A 23,742-nucleotide genomic window follows, 5' to 3' on the forward strand; every position below is an offset into this window, starting at 1 on the left:
TTACCAGACAAAATTACAAAAATGTAACTGAAAACTAAAACAATGAAAAGTTCCCAGAGTTCCAAAAGATTTCTGGGTTTTCCCTAGATGAAAAAAATTCCCGTATTTGCTCCAAATATCCTTGTTGTCCTTGGGTGTATACACCCTAAGAAAAAAGATTATATGATGAACATCAAATACAATTAAAACAATTGTAATGTAGTATAATCAAATGAAGTCACGTGGTGCTGAAGGAATCAGGTTAGGAAATGCAACACTAAAAGTTCTGGATGAATTTTGGTGCATAGGCAGCAAAATAGCTGATGGTGGAAGAAGCAAAGGCGATATAAAATGTTGATTGGTAAGAGCAAGAAAAACCTTTCTTAAAAAGACAACTATGTAAAGTTTAAGAGTTAGGATATCTTCCCTGAAAACATTTGTATAGAACGTGGCCTCATATGAAAGTGAAACATGGAAATAAACAATACAAACAGGAAGAACTAGACTTTTTAAAATGCAGTGTGCAGAAAAATGATGATGATTAGGAGGGCAGATGCGATAGCTAATGAAGACTTAGCGAAGCGAATCAATGAGAAAAGAAATTTACAGCCGAACCAGGAAAGATTAATAAGAAGCGTCAAGAGGCACAGAGGAACAGCTAGTTTGATACTTGCATAGATTGTATGCATGAGGGGGAGGGTGGATTAAGAGACAGACCAAAGCTTGATTATGGGACACAGGTACAAGTAGATGTAGGCTGCAGTAGCTATGAAGAAAGAAAGAGACTTGCTGAGAACAGACTAGCATTGAGGACTGTATAAAATCAGTTTTCAGACTGAAGACTACAACAACAATAACAAAGGGAACTGTAAAAATTATGAATTTTTTTTAACACCAAAATATAATTTTACAGCCATGCTTCATAGTTCCATGCAAAGAACAGTACAAATCCATGTAGTACATTAAAAACTGCAGTTAAACATTTTTCAAAAAAATTCAGGCCATGTTTCCATATTGTACATGCTTAAAAATTAATTGTTAACTGCAAAAACTGGTATGATCATAATATCTTCACAAAGTTTCAGTCACATTTATGGCACAATATACCAACACCGTGATGCATGAAGGGAAACGTAAAGTATCTAACACAAAATTTCTTAAAAAATAAAAAATAAATAAAATAAAATAAAACTGGAATGTTAAACCAACCTGTTGTGACAGTGCCTTGACATTTAACAGTGCCGCCACGACAGTACGCGTTAACGGCGATAGAGTCGCTCCGCAACTCGGCTGAGCGCGGGAGCGCCACCTAGCTACGAACGGCGCTGGCCGCATGTCACGGCACGGCAGCGAATAAGAGGTACTGAGTTGTTATCATGTAACGAACTATTGTTCCTAAGTGAGTGTGTTTGAATATCCACGCAATTATTGGTGATTAAAGGTTATAACACTTTTTGGCAACGAGGATGGGATCTTTTCCTGCGTTGTGGATTTGGTGTTCGTGACGGGGCGGACATTGAACAGCTTATGCAAGCGCTAATTGAACAGCAAACACAGCTGACGGCTGCTATTCAGGCGTTGTCGACGTCGCTTACTCATCGTCTGTCTTCCTCTTCTCCGCCTCCATTCCCTCCTTACGACGAGGCCACTGAAGATTGGGAGGATTATGAGAAGCGTTTGCGGCAACACTTCTTGGGTTTCGGCATTGTCGACGCTCCTATGTGTAAGTGGTTATTTCTATCTTGGATTTCCCCATGGATCTATCAGCTGCTATCTCAGTTAGCCCCTCTGTGGGAACCTGCCTCTCTGTCCTTCCAAGAAATGTGTGACTTATTGTCTAACTATTACCGAAAAACACCCACGTCGTTGCCGCCCGCGTGGCGTTCTACCGGTGTCGTAAACAGCCCAATCAATCTTACCGGGCTTGGGCGGCGGAACTACACAGTCTGAGTAGGAAATGTCAGTTTGTCACGGACGCTCATCATGAGTCTTATGCTGATTCAATGGTTAGAGATGCTCTTCTACGGCTTGCTCCTGATAAAGAAGTTCGGCAACGTGCCCTACAACTGCCAAACCTGTCGTTGTCGGAAGTTCTAAGCATCGCTCAATCCTTTGAAGTGTCTCACGCTGCTGGCGCACAAATAGACGTGTGGTGTGATGTAGGCGCTGTACAGTCAACTTTCGACATGGACAATTTGCCTGTTTCACAGGAGAACGAAGATGTGGCAAAGGTTCACTCGCGTAAACAACGTCGCATTGGGCCGCAACGCTCGCAGCGAAAACAGCAACCACAGAAGCAGGTTCGTTCCGCACTTCCTTCTTGTCCATGTTGTTTCGTACAGCATGACAGGGCCACGTGTCCAAAACGTTGGGCCACGTGTAATTCATGTAGGAAAAAAGGCCACATTGCTTCTGTGTGTCAGTCCCCTAAAGTTCCTGTCGACGAGGACGAGGCATCAGACATGGATGTTAATTGTGTGCTTTCTCAAACAAATAAGTTGTTTGTTACTGTTCGTGTTCTGGATAAAGACATTCGCATGCAAGTGGACACTGGCTCTGTGGTAACTCTCATTAATTCTCGCACGTATTTGGAGTTGGGTTCCCCTGCCTTGTCTCCAGTTACACGAAATCTGAGAACTTATAATAAACAGAAAATTCCTATCATTGGCCTGCCTACAAGTCTGTTGTTAGGCCCCTCACGTTTTATGTGGTGGATCATGCGGGCACTGAAAACCTGTTCGGTTATGATGCTTTCCAGTTGTTCGAGTTCTCCATTGATGATGATGTGCACCTCATATCTGAGGATATTCCGTATCAACAGCTGGATGGATTGTGTTCTGAATTTTCGTCCGTGTTCTCTGCTGGTCTGGGTCGTGCCAAGGATTTTGAAGCCCACATTACTCTTAAACCTTCAGCTCGCCCTAGGTTTTTCCGGGCACGCCCTATTCCGGTGGCATTGCGTGCACCTGTCAAGGCTGAGATAGACAGGTTAACACCTTCAGGGATTCTCCTTCCTGTTGCCTCCAGCGAATGGGCATCGCCAATCGTGGTGGTTTCTAAACCAAACGGGAGTCTGCGATTGTGTGGTGATTTTAAAGCCACTGACAACGTTCAGAGCCTCATTGACACTTATCCTCTTCCCCGTCCTGAGGAGTTATTTACCAAGCTCGCTGAGGACCAGTTCTTTTCCAAACTTGACTTATCGGAGGCGTACCATCAGTTGCCGTTGGATGCTTCTTCCAAGGAATTTCTTGTCATCAACACTCCTTGTGGGTTGTATCAGTACCAGCGGTTACCATTTGGCGTCGCTAGCGTACCGGCCATTTTTCAGCGGTTTTTGGAACAGCTCACGGCTTCCGTTCCCAGCTGCATAAACTATCTGGATGACATTGTTGTCACGGGGGCCTCCACTGAAGAGCACCTTTGCAATTTGCGTTCACTGTTTTGGGTTTTGCATTCGGCTGGGTTGCGGTGCAATCTGGACAAGTCACAGTTCTTCCAACCCTCCATTGTATATCTTGGTTTCCACTTGTCCCGTGAGGGTATACGTCCTCTACGTCAGCACGTTGCGGCCATTAACGCTCTACCCCGGCCGTCTACGGTCAAAGAACTTCAGGCGTTTCTAGGCAAGATTGCTTACTATCACAAATTCATTCCAACCACGGCAGCAGTAACTCATCCTCTGCATCAGCTATTACGCAAAAACGTCCCTTTCTGTTGGTCCGACGAGTGTGAGCAGGCTTTTGTCCGCCTGAAGGCTCATTTGCAGTCGGCGCCTTGTCTTGCCACATTCCGTCTGGGTCAGCACTTGGTTCTGGTGACTGACGCGTGACAGTATGGCCTAGGGGCTGTTCTCGCCCATCGGTATGAGGATGGGTCAGAACGACCCATCGCCTATGCTTCCAAGACCCTCAACGATGCGCAACGGCGTTACTCTCAAATCGAAAAGGAGGCGCTCGCTATCATTTATGCTCTAAAAAAGTTCAGCGTTTTTTTGTATGGTTCTAAGTTTCACCTCATCACCGACCACAAGCCGCTGGTCTCTCTGTTCAGCCCATCGGCGTCACTACCGGATAAGGCAGCTCACCGCCTGCAACGTTGGGCCTTATACTTGTCTCGTTTTCACTATGAGATTCACTATCGCCCCACGGCCCAGCACGCCAACGCTGACATATTGTCGCGATTGCCGATGGGTCCCGACCTGGTTTTCGATCGTGATGAACTACTCTGTTTCCACATTGATGAGGAAGAACGTCGTGCGGTCGAGGGTTTTCCACTTACAGGTTCGCAGGTCATGTCGCCTACTGCGCGGGACCCGGTCCTGCGTCAAGTGATCGGTTTTGTTCAACGGGGTTGACCGGACAGGACCAAGGGCCGGGCTTCGGATCCCCTTCGCAACTACCATGCCTTGCGCCTTCGTCTGTCTGTTCGTGATGGTGTTGTTCTTCTGGCCACGGATGGGGCATCTCCATGGGTCGTGGTGCCAGCCTCTCTTCACAAAGATGTTCTCAAACTGTTGCATGAAGGCCATTGGGGTATTTCTCGGACTAAGTCCCTGGCCCGCAGGCACATTTATTGGCCCGGTATTGATTCGGACATCGCCCACATGGTTGCTGCATGTGGTCAGTGTGCTCAACAACTGGCTGCACCTCGTACAATGCCCTCTCCATGGCCTGATCCGGCGCAGCCATGGGAACGGGTGCACGCTGACTTTGCCGGCCCCTTCCTCGGTACTTATTGGCTACTGTTGATTGACACCATCTGGAAGTTTCCGTTTGTTGTTCGATGTCCGTCGCCCACCACTGCAGCGACGACGCTGGCTTTGTCCAAAATCTTTGCGCTAGAAGGTCTTCCATCCACGATCGTCACGGACAATGGCCCTCAGTTCTCTTCGCAGGCCTTCTGTGATTTTTGTACTGGACAAGGGATTCATCATGTTACAGTGCCGCCCTTCCATCCGCAATTGAATGGGAGGTCAAGCGCCTTGTCCGCACTATCAAAAGCCAGATGAAAAAATTCCTTAGTGATTTTTCCACAGATGACACTCTGCTGCAATTTCTGAGATCTTATCGCTTCACGCCTCTGGGTGATCGCAGCCCTGCTGAACTCTTGCATGGCCGCCAACCGCGCACTCTAGTGCACCTGCTTCACCCTGTCAGACCTTGTGCTGTGTCCCCTAGTGCGGGAAAATACTCGGTGGGTGCCGACGTGTGGGCACGAGGGTATGGATCTCGCCCTAAATGGATTCCAGGGGTGGTCAAGGCTCTTCGCGGCCGCCGGCTTTGTGAAATATGTACGGACGACGGCATGGTTGTTCGCCATTACGACCAGATGCGCCCACGAGTGGTGGCCACGCCGGTGCCACCGCCCCTTCCTTCACCTCCACCAGCCCGAGAAGCCAGTCCTGTCGCTGCTGCCGATCTACCATACGTGTTGATGCAGCCGACGTCGCTACCGCTTCCGAGTACGCCGGAACCAGCCCCAGTCGCGACGCCGCCTTCTGCGGGACCCATCTCGCTGGAGCACACCCCCAGGTCCACGACACCTATGGATGCTGCTCCGGAGTTTTCACCCATCATCTCGTCCAGGAGGCACGTCCCACGCACGAGCTTCCGTCCTGGACATTTTCGACCATACTCTCGTGTCTCTCTGCGGAATCTTCTCGGGGCCTCACAAGAGGCCATGGATGTCTCCGCACTGTCCATGTCTCCAAGGAAGTGAGTGCCCTTTTTTTTTTTTTTTTTTTTTTTTTTTTAAGGGGGGGGGGGGGGGGGGGGGAAGTGTTGTGACAGTGCCATGACATTTAACAATGCCGCCACGACAGTACGCGCAAACGGCAATAGAGGCGCTCCGCAACTCGGCTGAGCGCGGGAGCGCCACCTAGCTACGAACGGCGCCGGCCGCATGTCACGGCACGGCAGTCGAATAAGAGATACTGAGTTGTTATCATGTAACGAGCTATTGTTTCTAAGTGAGTGTGTTTGAATATCCATGCAATTATTGGTGATTAAAGGTTATAACACAACCTACCTACCCACTGAGCCTCATGTCAACCACGATTCAATGATGCTTTAAAATTTAACTTTGTCTTGTGAGGGAAATACTTTATTGCAATTTCTTCTATCTACGTACCTTAATAACTATTTTAAAGCATTTTTATGTTTATATTTGGAAGAGCAGTTGAATGGAATGGACAGTGTCTTGAAAGGAGGATATAAGATGAACATCAACAAAAGCAAAACAAGGATAATGGAATGTAGTCTAATTAAGTCGGGTGATGCTGAGGGAATTAGATTAGGAAATGAGGCACTTAAAGTAGTAAAGGAGTTTTGCTATTTGGGGAGCAAAATAACTGATGATGGTCGAAGTAGAGAGGATATAAAATGTAGGCTGGCAATGGCAAGGAAAGCGTTTCTGAAGAAGAGAAATTTGTTAACATCCAGTATTGATTTAAGTGTCAGGAAGTCATTTCTGAAAGTATTTGTATGGAGTGTAGCCACGTATGGAAGTGAAACATGGACGATAAATAGTTTGGACAAGAAGAGAATAGAAGCTTTCGAAATGTGGTGCTACAGAAGAATGCTGAAGATTAGATGGGTAGATCACATAACTAATGAGGAAGTATTGAATAGGATTGGGGAGAAGAGAAGTTTGTGGCACAACTTGACCAGAAGAAGGGATCGGTTGGTAGGACATGTTCTGAGGCATCAAGGGATCACCAATTTAGTACTGGAGGGCAGCGTGGAGGGTAAAAATCGTAGAGGGAGACCAAGAGATGAATACACTAAGCAGATTCAGAAGGATGTAGGTTGCAGTAGGTACTGGGAGATGAAAAAGCTTGCACAGGATAGAGTAGCATGGAGAGCTGCATCAAACCAGTCTCAGGACTGAAGACCACAACAACAATGTTTATATTGTAGGAATGACTGCTTCTGATGTATCTATAAATCTTATTTTATTTGCAATTGATTTCTGTGTTACATTATACCATCATCAAGCTCTTCTATGATACCAAGTGATCTTAATGATGAATGAAAACTACCTCTACTCTATTATTACACATTTATTGTGTTATGACTTGTTTCATTTCCTCAAACATCTTCAGGATGCCTGTAGTTAAACAAAACAGGAAAATAGACTAAATCTATAGCAACTTAACAAATAAAATAGGTGACTCACATTGATAACAACTTTATACTAAATCCTTAGTGAATTGTGCTGAAGTTACGACATAAATGGTCTGGTTGTCGTATGTAATGTTAAAAACCAAATCCGAGAACAGTGATAAATATCCTGCTCACCGCTTCACAGAAGTATGGCAAGCAGACATGGCATAACACACACAGTAAACTGCCTGGACAGTGGCACTCCATGACAGCCGTAAATATGTAAACATTGTAATTGGGCCTTTGTTAAATGGATCAGTCAACTGTGCACTCATAATCGTTACAAGCAATGACCAAACCTTAAGTATAAAATTCATATTAAAGAGTGCACAATTAATGCAAACAATTGAAAAGTAGAACTGAACAAAAGTTAGCAATACAATTATGCACAACAACACGGAAATAGGTGACAGATCTTACACCAAACTTCATCATTTGGCAGCTGTGATGATGAGTGAATAATTATAAAGTATAGTTGCAGAATAATTATGTAAATACATCTGGAATGATAATTTTGATCTCACACAATGATCATAAATCATTGTTACAAGAGGTGCTTTTCTTTGAACATGTAAAAGAGGTAAGGCAACCAAGCTAATGGTTATCATATGCAGTTAATAAAATTACATGTGAGCTTCTTGTAAGTTAGCTACAACCATTTACAATGGAAGAGAACTTACACCAGTGGTTACGCAACTCTGTATCATCCTAAGGCTGATAATGCCTTATGACCTATTATACAATCAACAGTGAAGTAAATACATATGGTACAACAGAATCCCTAATTTGTCATACAAACTGAGCATGACTACGGAGTACAAGCCATTACAACCAATAATGTCTGGTCACTGAACATGTAAAAGAACTGAAAATATCTTAACTGTGTAGTTTTTGTGTGATGCTAAAAACTAAATGTGAGCTGTGCTTAATTTTGTACAGGTCTATACAATAAACGAACAGGTGCTAATCACACATATGAAGTAATTGCACACAGCATGGTGAAGGGAAAAAAAGAGGCCAATTACTATGTTTACCTCTGACATGGAGCAGCCCTGTCTGGGCAGTTTACAATATGCAGCATGCTATGTCCGCTGGACATACTTCCACCGTGCAGTCAGCTGAATGTTTATGATCAGTGTTCTTGGATTTGGTCTTTAATATTACATGACAACCAGCCCGTTTATGACATGACTTCAGCACAATTCAGTGACTGCCTACTTTTTTTATATTAAGATGTTGTAGCATTAGCCAAATTTCCTGTTTTGTTTAACTGCAAGCAACCTGAAGATGTTCAAAGACACAAAACTAGTTGTAACACAATAAATGTGTAATAATACAGTTGAGGTGATTTTCATTAATCATCAACATTAAGGTCAGTTGTGTGTTCAATATGATCAAGTTTATTGCCAGTTAATCATCATTCAAAATCCCACAGAAGGTGCAAAAAAATGATGTCTGCTATGCTGAAACGTCTTTCAACCATACCACTTTCTCTCCTTCTCAACACTTACACCGTCTGCCTTCATACAAAAACATCCACACTTTCACTTCTTCACATCAGCTGCTTCTGCAACAACATTCACGAACACCTCTTCCGTTTACTAATTATTTCAGCCTCTGAAATCTTGTTTTCTTTTTCTTTTCTTTTTTTTTAAAAAAGAATATCTTCTTTGCCTTTATAGGCCACTACGCATGTTCCTATCACTGAGCATCAATTGCCCAATTATTATATTAGTCAGATCAAATGTACTAATACATTTCTTGCACTTATTAACGATTGACCCATACCCTTATGTCTTGTTCAACCAACATCTTGAGGACTATTTATAAAAACTTAAATTTTCAGTTACTAAGTCATACTTTTCTTCGATAAATCCTCCCATTCTGTGATCATGGTGCAGAAATCATGATATATTTTCAGTAGAAGATACAATCTAGACTGCAATGACAGCAGAAGCTTTACCGACACCTTCACTGAAGGTGCATATCAAAAGATTTGGCTGTTTGTGACTAACGTGTTACCTGCAGTTCCTCAAAAACTTCTGGAGATGCCTCAAAAAGGCAATACACATCAATAAAGCTTCTGCTGTCATTGTAACCTTGACTGTTTTTCCTACTGACCATACTTCTCTACATTTCCACCACATACATGAACCATCTATTACTGGTGCATCACTTTACAATTCCAATACTTAAAAAAAGAGTTCTTTCACTTCAAGATGTCTTACAACATATGCAGGTGCTTAATTTCAAAAGCCAGAGAACAAGAGGATGTAAGTAACATGTCAGACAGAAATAAATATAATATGCAGCACATCCTAGGTAAGAAATGAAATGTGGATACTGACTTGTGTCAGGCATCGTACCCACAGCACCCGTGACCTGCTCATCACCGCTGCTGTCACTTGCTGGGCTGGATGCACCAGGCAACACAGACCGGACTGCAGCATTGGCTGCTGAACCAGACAGCCCTGCTCCGCCGCTTCGCCTCTCATGAGCCAGCAGAACTGACATGATATCCTCCTGGTTGCGATTACTGCCTGCTGATGGTTTTTCGGCTGCAGGCTCTGTGATCACAGGTGTCGCAGAGTCAACCTGTGAAATTACAGCAGTTGGTGACATGAGTTTTACATATGACAAATCTCTCTGATAAATACAGGGTGTACGTAAAGTCCGGGAACACTTTCAATTATTTATTGCGCAGGAACCAAGCATTGTATAGATATTATACATATGTCATCTTGAAGAGAAACCCTAAAAGTTGTTTTTTTTCCCCATGTATATCGCCACAGCCTAGTTTAGTAATTTGCCGATAGTCAGCGCTAGTCGCAAACATGGCAAGTTCAGGTGCGGAATGAGCTGTTTCATGAAATGGCCTCCCCAATCACCAAATCTCATTCCCTGTGACTTTTTTCTGTGGGGGACACATTAAAGATCTGGTGTATGTACTGCCTCTACCACGTGATGTAGCAGAGCCCTTGGAGAGAATACGGGAAGCGACTGCCACAGTCGATGATGCCATGCTAGGACGGGTATGGCAAGAATTCCATTACCGTATTGACATCTGCCGGGACTCTCATGGTTCACATATCGAATGTTTGTAAAAAAAACTTTCAGAGTTTCTCTCCAAAATGCAATATGTATGACATCTGTACAATGTTTAGTTCTTGTGCAATAAATAATTGAAAGTATTCCCAGATTTTATGTACACACTGCACAGACAAATTTACTATTCAATATACACAACTGTACTGCACTACAACACTTAACAACTGTAGTAAATAAAATCACACAACAGAGACTGTAACAGACCATTTGATTTTGCTAAGATGTTAAGATTTCATCCATGGGTTCACATTATAATGATGTGTGTGTCTTCTGAGGCATAATTTTTATTTATTTATTCTAACACATTATACCCCTGCTTGAAGCTAGTAACTCGGGGTAGCTATATTTCTTTATGAGGAACATTCAATGTATTTTTGAATCTACTTTTCTTTGAACCAAAGGATGATGATGTTTTCTTTGTATGGACACATCTGAAAAACATCAAGAGGGATTCGATGGTGGGGAGACCTGAGCCTGTAGCGTAGCCAGTGTAATTATTGGACCTAACGTCCATATTTATTTCTGCACATGGCTGTGTTGTATTTCACGCACATCACATTTGACACCAGGAAAGAGCTGTTTAGGCATACATTCATTGGAATTGAACAAGGAAAAGAATAAAGAAAGACAGGTGGTAACTACTTTGATGGTATGCATGTAATAAGCTTAGGACACAGATTCTAAGCCCCTTGTGCTTTGGAAATGAATGTGGAACTAATCAAAAGATCCACTGAAACTATATGGTTCCAGAGACCTTTTTAAGTCTCAAAAATCTGTGATGTATACACACAGACTGAAGTGACGAATGAAAATTTATACCAAGGGTGGGATTTCATTTAAAAACTTCTTGGATAAGTAAGAAATTATCTTCTAGCTGAACTATGTAGAAAAGAAAGTCCATGAGGTTTTACAAGTTAGTATATAACTTTCAAATCATTTGGAGACTACTTGCTAAGAAGTCAAAACTAGTTATGGTGCCATTTGTGTAATCTGAAGCTGTCAAAACTGGTTATGATGCCATTTGTGTTATCAGAAGCTCAAAATACAATAAAAAATGTTTGCAATAAAAAAATTTGTTTGCAATAAAAAAATTCTGTAGAATTGAGGATGCATATCATACAGTGGGAACATTACTAAAAATCATCAATATGCAAACTGTATCACTGAATCTCATCTCCTGCTGCCATTTTATTACATATGCTTCTTCATATGGGATATGATTGTTAATTATTTTGAATATGGTACATCCTTATAGGACTATTTTATCCATCTAATAGGCTAAAATTAAAATTAAGTCTACAAATGGCACAGAATTTCATACTTATTTCATTTGTAAATAAGCAAATTACATGTCTGAAAACAGTTTGCACGTCTTTTAAAAAGTTGACATTCATACAAATTTTCATTGCGACTCTCTATGAATATTCACGTAAATGTTATGGAGAGAGGTGCCACAACTGCCATGCATAATTAGGAACAGGAGAATTTTGTGTAAATAACAATGTGCAATAGGTAATTTTTAATGACATAACAGTTTTACAAAATATAACAAAATTTCGCACTTTCCTTGTTCCCGAACAAAAATGTTATAAATCTGAGGGCAGCAGTTTAGTAATATTAGTAACTGATAGTTACTGAACAGTAAATTTATTAATCACTTAGTTTAAAAAAGGGAATGGTGACATTTTGAAATTTCATAAAATGGTTTTATTAGCACACAGTAAATAATAGTGAAAAATTTCTTTTAAGTATTTAGAAGATCTATAGCAGAGAAAGCACTCCCTCTCCCTCCCCCCCTCTATTCTCTTCAGTACTTCCCAATTAGAAACTTCTTAATGGACTTACAAGCCAGTTATACAAACACACATATTTTATCTGTTTATGTGGTTGATCACGTGAAACTGTGATCTGTTAACAATTCACTTCTGTGAAGAAGTGCCTTTTCCATTCCCTCACTAAGAAAATAGTCGAGACACTGGATCCATGCTGCTGCAGACTCCATGTTATTTGAAAACTTTTTCCCCAATACTAACAAAGTAAAAACCTGAAAAGGGGTCTCAGTTTCCTACTCTCAAAAATTCTTGAAAAAAAAATCATCTCTGAAGGCGGGTACTAATCACATCCAACATTATAATGAAATGGCCAATATGTGGGTGGGTAGCCTAAAAGTCTAGCAATCATGAAGTCATGGGTACAATTCGCACTAATAGCAACTTTCTTTATGGTTATTTGAATTTCATATTTATTATCAAATGGACATAAAAATTAACAAATATTGAATCACATTTTTTAAAAAATAATATCTTTTTATTTCTAATTACTAATCTCATGAAAATGTGAACATTCATAATTAATTAAAATTTGGTAAAAAATTAAACAGAAAATAATACCCCCCACCCCATCCCCTCTCCCTCCGCAGGCTCAACAGTGTTACTGACAATATTCATGATTGATAACATCCACATACAGTTTTATTACATATTGTTTTCCTGTAAAAGGGGAGCACAACCATATTTCACAGCAACAGCCCCATAAGTAAGAGCATTTCTGGTAACCACTATCATTCATTGATGATCTTACAATCACTTTGAGTGTCTTTCACTATGTGTTGTTGTTGTGGTCCTCAGTCCTGAGACTGGTTTGATGCAGCTCTCCATGCTACTCTATCCTGTGCAAGCTTTTTCATCTCCCAGTACCTACTGCAGCCTACATCCTTCTGAATCTGCTTAGTGTATTCATCTCTTGGTCTCCCTCTACGATTTTTACCCTCCACGCTGCCCTCCAATACTAAATTGGTGATCCCTTGATGCCTCAGAACATGTCCTACCAACCGATCCCTTCTTCTGGTCAAGTTGTGCCACAAACCTCTCTTCTCCCCAATCCTATTCAATACTTCCTCATTAGTTATGTGATCTACCCATCTAATCTTCAGCATTCTTCTGTAGCACCACATTTCGAAAGCTTCTATTCTCTTCTTGTCTAAACTATTTATTGTCCATGTTTCACTTCCATACATAGCTACACTCCATACAAATACTTTCAGAAACGACTTCCTGACACTTAAATCTATACTCGATGTTAACAAATTTCTCTTTTTCAGAAACGCTTTCCTTGCCATTGCCGGTCTACATTTTATATCCTCTCTACTTCGCAGATATTCATCTTACATACTCCTCTCAAGACACTGTCCATCCATTCAACAGTTCTTCCAAGTCCTTTGCTGTCTCTGACAGAATTACAATGTCACCGGCGGACCTAAAAGTTTTTATTTCTTCTCCACGGATTTTAATACCTACTCCGAATTTTTCTTTTGTTTCCTTTACTGCTTGCTCAATATACAGATTGAATAACATCGGGGAGAGGCTACAACCCTGTCTTACTCCGTTCCCAACCACTGCTTCCCTTTCATGTCCCTCGACTCTTATAACTGCCATCTGGTATCTGTACAAATTGTAAATAGACTTTCGCTCCCTGTATTTTACCCCTGCCACCTTTAGAATTTGAAAGAGAGTATTCCAGTCAACATTGTCAAAAGCTTTCTCTAAGTCTATAAATGCTAGAAACGTAGGTTTGCCATTCCTTAATCTTTCTTCTAAGGTAAGTCGTACGGTCAGTATTGCCTCACGTGTTCCAACATTTCTACGGAATCCAAACTAATCTTCCCCGAGGTCGGCTTCTACTAGTTTTTCCATTCGTCTATAAAGAATTTGTGTTAGTATTTTGCAGCTGTGACTTATTAAACTGATTGTTCGGTAATTTTCACATCTGTCAACACCTTCTTTCTTTGGGATTGGAATTATTATATTCTTCTTGAAGTCTGAGGGTATTTCGCCTGTTTCATACATCTTGCCCACCAGATGGTAGAGTTTTGTCAGGACTGGCTCTCCCAAGGCCGTCAGTAGTTCCAATGGAATGTTGTCTACTCCGGGGGCCTTGTTTCGACTCAGGTCTTTCAGTGCTCTGTCAAACTCTTCACGCAGTATCGTATCTCCCATTTCATCTTCATCTACATCCTCTTCCATTTCCATAATATTGTCCTCAAGTACATCGCCCTTGTATAGACCCTCTATATACTCCTTCCATCTTTCTGCTTTCCCTTCTTTGCTTAGAACTGGGTTTCCATCTGAGCTCTTGATGTTCATACAAGTGGTTCTCCTTTCTCCAAAGGTCTCTTTAATTTTCCTGTAGGCAGTATCTATCTGACCCCTAGTGAGATAAGCCTCTACATCCTTACATTTGTCCTCTAGCCATCCTTGCTTAGCCATTTTGCACTTCCTGTCGATCTCATTTTTGAGACGTTTGTATTCCTTTTTGCCTGCTTCATTTATTGCATTTTTATATTTTCTCCTTTCATCAATTAAATTCAATATTTCTTCTGTTACCCAAGGATTTCTACTAGCCCTCGTCTTTTTACCTACTTGATCCTTTGCTGCCTTCACTACTTCATCCCTCAAAGCTACCCATTCTTCTTCTACTGTATTTCTTTCCCCCATTCCTGTCAATTGTTCCCTTATGCTCTCCCTGAAACTCTGTACAACCTCTGGTTCTTTCAGTTTATCCAGGTCCCATCTCCTTAAATTCCCACCTCTTTGCAGTTTCTTCAGTTTTAATCTACGGGTCATAACCAATAGATTGTGGTCAGAGTCCACATCTGCCCCTGGAAATGTCTTACAATTTAAAACCTGGTTCCTAAATCTCTGTCTTACAATTATATAATCTATCTGATACCTTTTAGTATCGCCAGGGTTCTTCCATGTATACAACCTTCTTTCATGATTCTTAAACCAAGTGTTAGCTATGATTAAGTTGTGCTCTGTGCAAAATTCTACCAGGCGGCTTCCTCTTTCATTTCTTAGCCCCAATCCATATCCACCTACTACGTTTCCTTCTCTCCCTTTTCCTACACTCGAATTCCAGTCACCCATGACTATTAAATTTTCATCTCCCTTCACTATCTGAATAATTTCTTTTATTTCATCATACATTTCTTCAATTTCTTTGTCATCTGCAGAGCTAGTTGGCATATAAACTTGTACTACTGTAGTAGGTGTGGGCTTCGTATCTATCTTGGTCACAATAATGCGATCACTATGCTGTTTGTAGTAGCTTACCCGCATTCCTATTTTCCTATTCATTATTAAACCTACTCCTGCATTACCCCTATTTGATTTTGTGTTTATAACCCTGTAGTCACCTGACCAGAAGTCTTGTTCCTCCTGCCATCGAACTTCACTAATTCCCACTGTATCTAACTTTAACCTATCCATTTCCCTTTTTAAATTTTCGAACCTACCTGCCCGATTAAGAGATCTGACATTCCACGCTCCGATCCCTAAAACGCCAGTTTTCTTTCTCCTGATAACGACATCGTCTTGAGTAGTCCCCGCCCGGAGATCCGAATGGGGGACTATTTTACCTCCGGAATATTTTACCCAAGAGGACGCCATCATCATTTAATCATACAGTAAAGCTGCATGCCCTCGGGAAAAATTACGGCCGTAGTTTCCCCTTGCTTTCAGCCGTTCGCAGTACCAGCACAGCAAGGCCGTTTTGGTTATTGTTACAGGGCCAGATCAGTCAATCATCCAGACTGTTGCCCTTGCAACTACTGAAAAGGCTGTTGCCCCTCTTCAGGAACCACACGATTGTCTGGCCTCTCAACAGATACCCTTCCGTTGTGGTTGTACCTACGGTACGGCTATCTGTATCGCTGAGGCACGTAAGCCTCCCTACCAACAGCAAGGTCCATGGTTCATGGGGGGGGGGGGGGGGGGGGGGGGGGTCTTTCACTATATGAAGTTTCAAATAACACTGACTTGTTATTTTAACCATGAAAGAAAACACGTTCCTTAAAGTGACAAGAAACGTAAATAGCCTAAAATATTTCATATCACTTATACAACCAATACTTACAGCACCAATTGCTGCGTCACCAGCTCCAATGACAGTGGACTCTGTCATCCAGACTGGGCGCTCTTTGCGCTGAGCTGCTGCGGCCTGTCGCTGGTCAGCACCAGCTTCTCCTATGCTGATATCCACACGGGCTTCTTCAACAGCAAAGCCTTGTGTTCTTGTTGCCTCACCAGACCAGTTTTCACCAGGTGGCCGTAATGGTGCACTAGGCTTCTTACCATCCAATCTGTAACCCAACCAGAGTTCACAATAATTTACATATTAAGAAATTAGTCAGTAATGAAATACATATATATAATTCTGTTTAGAATACCAGCTGTACTGCAGCCTTAACTGTGACAACCTGGTGTTCATATAAAATGGTTCAAATGGCTCTAAGCACTATGGGACTTAACATCTGAGGTCATCAGTCCCCTAGACTTAGAACTACTTAAACCTAACTAAATTAAGGACATCACACACATCCATGCCCGAGGCAGGATTCGAACCTGCGTCTATAGCAGCAGTGCGGTTCGGACTGAAGCACCTAGAACCGCTTGGCGACAGTGGCCGGATGGTGATCAGAGCTCACTTGGAAAAATACCAAAGAATGAAAGATGTGAAGGTTCTAATGCAACTCGACATAGAGTTCATGTTCACATCAACAGGAGGAATTAATTTTGGTACCTGATTATTTAATGATTTGAAAGATCACTAAAGCAAACTGACAAATGTGGGACCCAAGCATCAAATGCCACATCTCAAATGCAAATGCCTTTAAAAATGAATTGCTAACTATAAGGTGGTATCCAAAAGTTCATGAAATAAATTACAAAATTATTATGTCTTATCTAGATCTTATAACGCACCATTACCTTCAAAGTAGCCTCCGTATGAGAGAAACACCAATACCAATGTTTCTCTACCCTTTTTAAGTGCACTTTGGAAGTGTTTCTTTGTTAGGATATTTAGTACTCTCTGCAATTTTATTAGACTTTCCTCCATTGAATCAAATGTCCAACCCTTCACTTGATTTTCATCTAAGGGAGGAGGAAGAAGTCACACAAAAGTGCTGGAGAGTACAGTGAGTGAGAACGAAATGTTAGCTTGTTTTTTCTCAAAAAAAAAAAAAAAAAAAACCTGAAAAATGTAGGCTGCATGAGTTTGCACACTGTAGTGGTATAGTACCCAGCGGTTCATATACCCATTTGTGGATGCTTTCTCCTCTTGTCCAAACTCAAACACTTTGCAGTAGTTGTTTAATTTCCTTGCACACTTTCATGCAATGTTGCTTTTGTCATAGTGAAGCAACTGTGTCACAAAATTCACTACAATCCTTCTCATGTTCACTGACAAAATACCCTCACATGTACAATAACCTATACCCAAAGTTGTGAAGAATGTTGGATGATCTGTCTATAATCTTGCAGAATCAGATTTTTCACTTCCTGAACATATTCTGATTCCAGCAGATGACCAACTAGAACAGCTGTAATGTGTACACCAATTATAATTCTGTATTTGATCTAAGGCAATTTTTTTCAAAAGCTTACTTCTACATTTAGTGTGTTTCTGCAACTATCTGAAGTTAAAAAAAAAAAAAAGAATGCAATGACAATGCAAAAATGCTCATTTAGTATCATGGAAAATGCTTTCACATCCATCCAAATAACTTTCTCCCCCATCAGAGTTCAGCAAGTTTGGCACTAAAGTTTTTGATAATCATGTTATGAGATAAAGAATATAAACTAATTATCAAAAAATTCCATTTTAATTTATGAATTGTCTACAATGACTTAAGGCAGTAGTGAGAATTTTGAGGACTATTGCCCCTGAAATTTTTGTAAATCCTATAAAAAAGATTTGTGATCTAGTGGCCCAGTGTGTAAGTGCCAGACTATAAATATCCAGTTGGTCCACACACTTTTTCCTGCATTGATCACCTCTTTCGCCATTGGCAATGGTTTATTAATGTAAAAAATGACAAGCTGCAACTTTGTTCAGAGTTCATGTTAAACTGTAGGTTCAGCTTTTTAATTTTTTTACACACACTCATGTTCAGAAAAAAAGAAAGAAAAAAAACAGGATACCTTGAATGACTGGAGATAGGACATTTGTATTCACAGGACATGTTCATTAGTATGTTCTGCAGAAATGATTAGCATTTGAACCATGTCAATCTGCAGATTCAAGGACATCTACATCTAGATCTACAGGCTTACTCTGGTATTCACAATAAAGTGCCTGGCAGAGGGTTCAATGAACCACAACATCAATACCCCAGTGCAACACCACCTACCGGTAAAATATGCCTGAGGCGTCCATTGTCGCTATAACCTGAAAGCAATGGATCACTGTGACTTGAGCAAACATGCAGGATGCCTCAAAAGCATATCCGTGAACCATACTGTCAAATCAGTGAGTTTGAAAGCTGGGTGCATTATTGTCATGAGAGAATGTGATGCATCCATCTGGGAAATTGCTGCTCATGTGGGACGAAGTGTTTCAGCAGTGCAACGGATGTGTACAGAAACTTTCACGGAAGATCACAGAACACAATGAGATGAGTCAGGTCACACCATACAGACCACCCCATGAGAAGAGTGACACCTCATCCAAATAGCATTGCACAACAGATCTGCATCCTTATTGACTCTAGCACAACAGTGGGACAGTGTAACACATCATACACTATCAGGGTTGACAGTCCGTCACCATTTATTATGGCATGCATTATGTGTTTATCATCCACTTTTCTGCCTACCTTTGATAAATGTGCAAAAATATGCAAGACGGTAATGGTGTATGGAATGGGGACAGGAATGGCATCAGATAGCGTTGATGGCCAAATCCAGGTTCTGTCTGTTTCAAAATGATGATCCCATTTTGGTTCGTTACAGACAGGGGGAACAGTATCACAGCGACTGCATTCGCACAAGACATGCAGTGCCAAATCAAGGCCTCGTGGTGTGAGTTCCTATTGGAAACAGCCTCAAATTGCAGTTGGTGTGCGTCCAGGGCACTGTAACCAGTATGACCTATGTGAATGACATCCTGCAACCCGCAGCTGTACCCTTTCTGCACAACATCCCTGACACCATTTTTCAGCAAGGCAATGCATGACCACTTGTTGCCTTTAGTTCTGGACTATCACATCATCAGACTTGGCACCAATCAAAAATGTGTGGGATATGGTGAAACGATGGGTGTAGTGCTGTGATCTAATGCCAAGTACCACAGATGAACTTTGGAACCAGGTGAATGCAGCATGGTTGGCTGTACCATAGGATGTCATTTGTGACTTATACATGTTGATGTCATCATGCACTGAAGAAGTTATCAGGGCCCATGGCAGACCCCATGTTTAGTAGATAACAGGACACATGCTGAACCAAAGTTACATAAATGCTAATCATTTCTGCAGAACATACTAACATACATGTCCTGTGAATGTGAATGTCCTATCTCCAGTCATTCAAAGTGTTCTGTTTTTTCTATACATGAGTGCAGAAAATGCATTTGTCATGAAATAAACTTTTCTGCAAGAGTAACACATCCCATGATATAATCTGTGCACTATGCTTAAAATTCCTTCTTTTACTGACAAAATTTGAATATCCTTCCATAAATTCAGAACTTTAATACCTTCACTCATTTTGCAATAGGCTCATATTCTGTAAGATGTACACTATAATGGCCAGAAATGTCACAATTAATAAAATATTTTGGATTATTACACCATGGTCCGATGGATTTCACTTTACAGCCCATCATTTCATCCCCATATGCAGAGGAGATTTACAAGGGGGATCATAGCATCTTTGAGTGTCCAATTCATACCATGGCTCACTATCAACTGAAGCAAAATACCATTTATGCATGTTCCCACACAGTGGCGTTACATCACATGATTTGAATACCCAGGCGCAATTGGCCATTGTTGGTTACTGTCCTCTGCTGTTGCTATCACTCCATGGTGGGAGACTCATACACATCTTCCTCAGCACCAAGACCCAGATGTCATTCAATTTCAAGCCCTCCTCCTTCCTATTGACATTCATGAGGTGTTTAATAATCTCTATGGGATGTTCTGCAACAGCTGATATGTCAGTCTCTCCCCTTCTACAGTTGCCCTTGTGCTCTTCTAGTTGTTTTTTGACCATTATTTTTGTAGCATCCATGTGTACTTCCCCACAGCTACATGGAACCCTACAAATTCCTGCTTTTTCCAGTGGTTTGCCGGCATCCTTGGTCAATATTAGGTGATCCTGTGTCTACTGAGTGAGTTTGTAGTTTACTGTGATGTTCCATTTTGTTAAGATTTTTTCTTTGCAGCGAAGAGACCACCAAACTCACTTTTAACAGGACTCAAATATTGGCAGCCACAAGTGGATACCATAAAAGGCTGTATGGGAAGGTCATAGAGATTTTTAAACAACCCAGAAATTTCAGCAGGAAGGAAGAGGGCATGAAACTGAATGACATCCGGATCCCAGTGCTGAAGAAGATGTGTATGAGTTTTCCACCATGGGATGAAAGCAACATAGGTCGACGGCAACTGACAGTGATCAATTGTGCCCAGGTATTCAAAGGATGTTACCCATCACTGCTTCACGCCACTGCATGGGAGCACATATAAACAGAACTTTGCTGCAAATTAGTAGTGAGCCAGGGTGTGAGTTGGACACTGAAAGAAGTTACAATCACACCTGAAAATTTTTTCCGCAGATGGGGACAAAATGTTGGGTTTTACTGTGAAAGTCTTCCGATCACGGCATAATAGCCCAGGATACTTTATTAATTAAGATTCATATTTTTCACATAGCTGTTGATAAGTTTTAGCATTACAATGGTGTCTTGTGTACCAGAATCTAATGTCTTGACCACAATTCACCAACAGAGGATAAAGGAATGTAGAATACGATGTCAATCATGGGATCATCAATTACGCAGCATGAGCTCATATAGAACAATGATGAGGAATAAAGTTGGTTGTATCATATCCACATGAATCATCCAGCCATTTGACTTAAGTGATTTATGAAAGCCACAAAAAACCTAATATTGTATGACCTGGTAAGGATTTAATATCCACTCATTCTAAATCCAAGTCTACAGACTTAACCTCTGCACAATAAGCATTGAATTGTTTGCTTATGCATTTATCACAACTGTCACACGCTTTGAAACATCAGTAGATTTCACACAGCACAGGCTCAACTTCACCACGTTTAAGTATTTTCTGTATTAAATATATTTGAATCATTATTATTGTTTAAACACTTCAGTCAGCTGAAGTTACTCATTTGTGTTGAGCAACGAAAACAGCAGGCAGAGACTCACTCTGCAGTTGACTGAAAATGAAGGTGATACACAAAGACACGCTTTGAAACATCAGTAGATTTCACACAGCACAGGCTCAACTTCACCACGTTTAAGTATTTTCTGTATTAAATATATTTGAATCATTATTATTGTTTAAACACTTCAGTCAGCTGAAGTTACTCATTTGTGCTGAGCAACGAAAACAGCAGGCAGAGACTCACTCTGCAGTTGACTGAAAATGAAGGTGATGCACAAAGACCATATTTGTTTATAGTCTAATGTAGCTGTTACAGCACCTTGTGTTGTTTAAATTTGGAGTAAATGTGGCATGAGTAATTAATATCTTTTGGATTATGGTTCTACTATTCTATTGCATTTTAATTTACGGAGAGTCATTTTCAAGTCCACTATGTAATAAATATGTCATACATTATATATATATAGAAGACTGCACTTGTCTCACCCCCCTCCAAGCTTGTCCCCGAAAACCTTTGCTGCCAGCCCTTTGGTAATGTTACAATATGTCTTATAAATTCCTCTGCATTCCTCTTCAGCCTTTGCTTCTGAAATTTGTTCTGTCTTTCCTCTTTCATAATTACCATATCACTTGCAACTATGCCCTATATGACAGGCCCTTTCTTTGTGTTTACTGTGAGAGATTCAGTCAAACAGTTAATATATCCTTATTGACAGAGTAGGTAAGCATTTATTCATTCAGTAACCATGTTCTGTAGGAGAACAATCAGAATGTGGAATGAGTCGAGGGACAAATTAATAAAAGAAAAGCAAATCATAGATACTCAATATGTATACAGTATTAGCAAGTAACTACCACTACACTCGTTAGTGCTATTCACACTTATCCTAGCTAAATTAAACCATCTAAATCAGAGAGAGAGTTCTTATTTTGAAAATAGCTGTTGCCTTCTCAATTATACTAAATAGCTGCTGTTTTATCTCCTGCTGGTAACTGATTATTTACTTTATTACACTAGTACTTTTCAAAGAAAATAGTTCCCTACCTCTATAATAGTCTACAACTATTTGTCACACAGCCTCTTATTGCTTACTTCTTCTGAATAAATACTTTAATTGCTTTACTTTATTTACTTTACATTCACTGTCCCTGAAGATAATTTTGTAATACAAGGTAGCAAAAGTATTGTGGTTTCCAAAGTCATTAGTCTTCATCATATCATAATAAATGCCTCTCTCCAAAGAAGAGACCACCGTAGCAACAGTATGTAAGTAAATTTTATACAGAAGCATCTCAAAAAGTTAAAAAATAATGCAGAAGTTACTAACCCTCGAATGGTGCCAATATCAACAGGTTCTGGTTCAAGTATTTCAGGAGCAAGTTTTATGCCCTCTACTTCTCGGAGTAAGACATAGAGTGGTTCAAGCTGTTCATTAAAACGTGCCAGCATGAGACGCGAGTCCTTCTTTGGAAGAGCTGACTGGTCTTCCTCCACAACCTCACGGCAAAAAGTGCATCTGAACTCTAATGTCATGGGATCAAACAGTTGGTCTGCCTGCAACAACAGAAAATGTGCATTTCATATCTAAAGAACTTTTGCTCAATGAAAACCAACAAATACACTGCTATTACAGTAACTTATTTTTGGTGATGTAAATTACTTTGAGATTTACCTCTTCTCACCTAACCATTCATACATTACAGTCTGCTTGCTCCTCCAAGAAGGAGAATCTTCAGCAATATGAAAAGAGTCAGGTAATAATTAGTAGGTACTGTTTTGTACATTACAGTAATGTTTACCTAGTATTAATAATAACTGTCTTATGTGATATTAATCAAGAACAATGTCTTACTATCTTTATATGCCTGCAAGATCAACGACACATCATAAATCCCAGTGTCCTTGAGGGATGACCACTTGCCAGGCAACCACCTCTTACCAAAAAGCAGATTTCCTGGTGTTCCATGAGGTGGTCCTGAGGATAATGTGGTGTACAATAAGGTGTCAATGTTGAGTGATGGTAGAAAGATACAAGATGACTTACACAAAATTTCTAGTTGGTGTGACGAATGGCAGCTAGCTCTAAATGTGGAAAAATGTAAGCTAATGCAGAGGAATAGAAAGAACAAACCTCTAATGTTCAGTTACAGTATCACTAGTGTCCTGCTTGGCACAGCCAAGTCATTTAAATATGTGAGCATAACATTGCAAAAGCAATATGAAATGGAACGAGCATTCAAGAACTGTCGTAGGGAAGGTGAATAGTCAACTTCAGTTTATTGGGGAATTTTAGC

General features: G+C 40.8%; 1 protein-coding gene across 1 annotated transcript in view; it reads right to left on the reverse strand.

Annotated features, from left to right (window-relative positions):
- LOC124545023 (general transcription factor IIE subunit 1) overlaps positions 1-23,742 on the reverse strand; it is an 81,262-nt gene that overhangs the window by 5,339 nt on the left and 52,181 nt on the right. The window contains exons 4-6 of the mRNA XM_047123805.1: positions 22,776-23,002; positions 16,167-16,392; positions 9,494-9,740 (exon numbers count right to left, since the gene is read on the reverse strand). Coding sequence (XP_046979761.1) covers positions 9,494-9,740; positions 16,167-16,392; positions 22,776-23,002 — 700 coding nt within the window. The remainder of the gene's footprint in view (positions 1-9,493; positions 9,741-16,166; positions 16,393-22,775; positions 23,003-23,742) is intronic.

This window comes from Schistocerca americana, chromosome 8 (genome assembly GCF_021461395.2).
Source record: "Schistocerca americana isolate TAMUIC-IGC-003095 chromosome 8, iqSchAmer2.1, whole genome shotgun sequence".
Classification (NCBI taxonomy): Eukaryota; Metazoa; Arthropoda; class Insecta; order Orthoptera; family Acrididae; genus Schistocerca; species Schistocerca americana.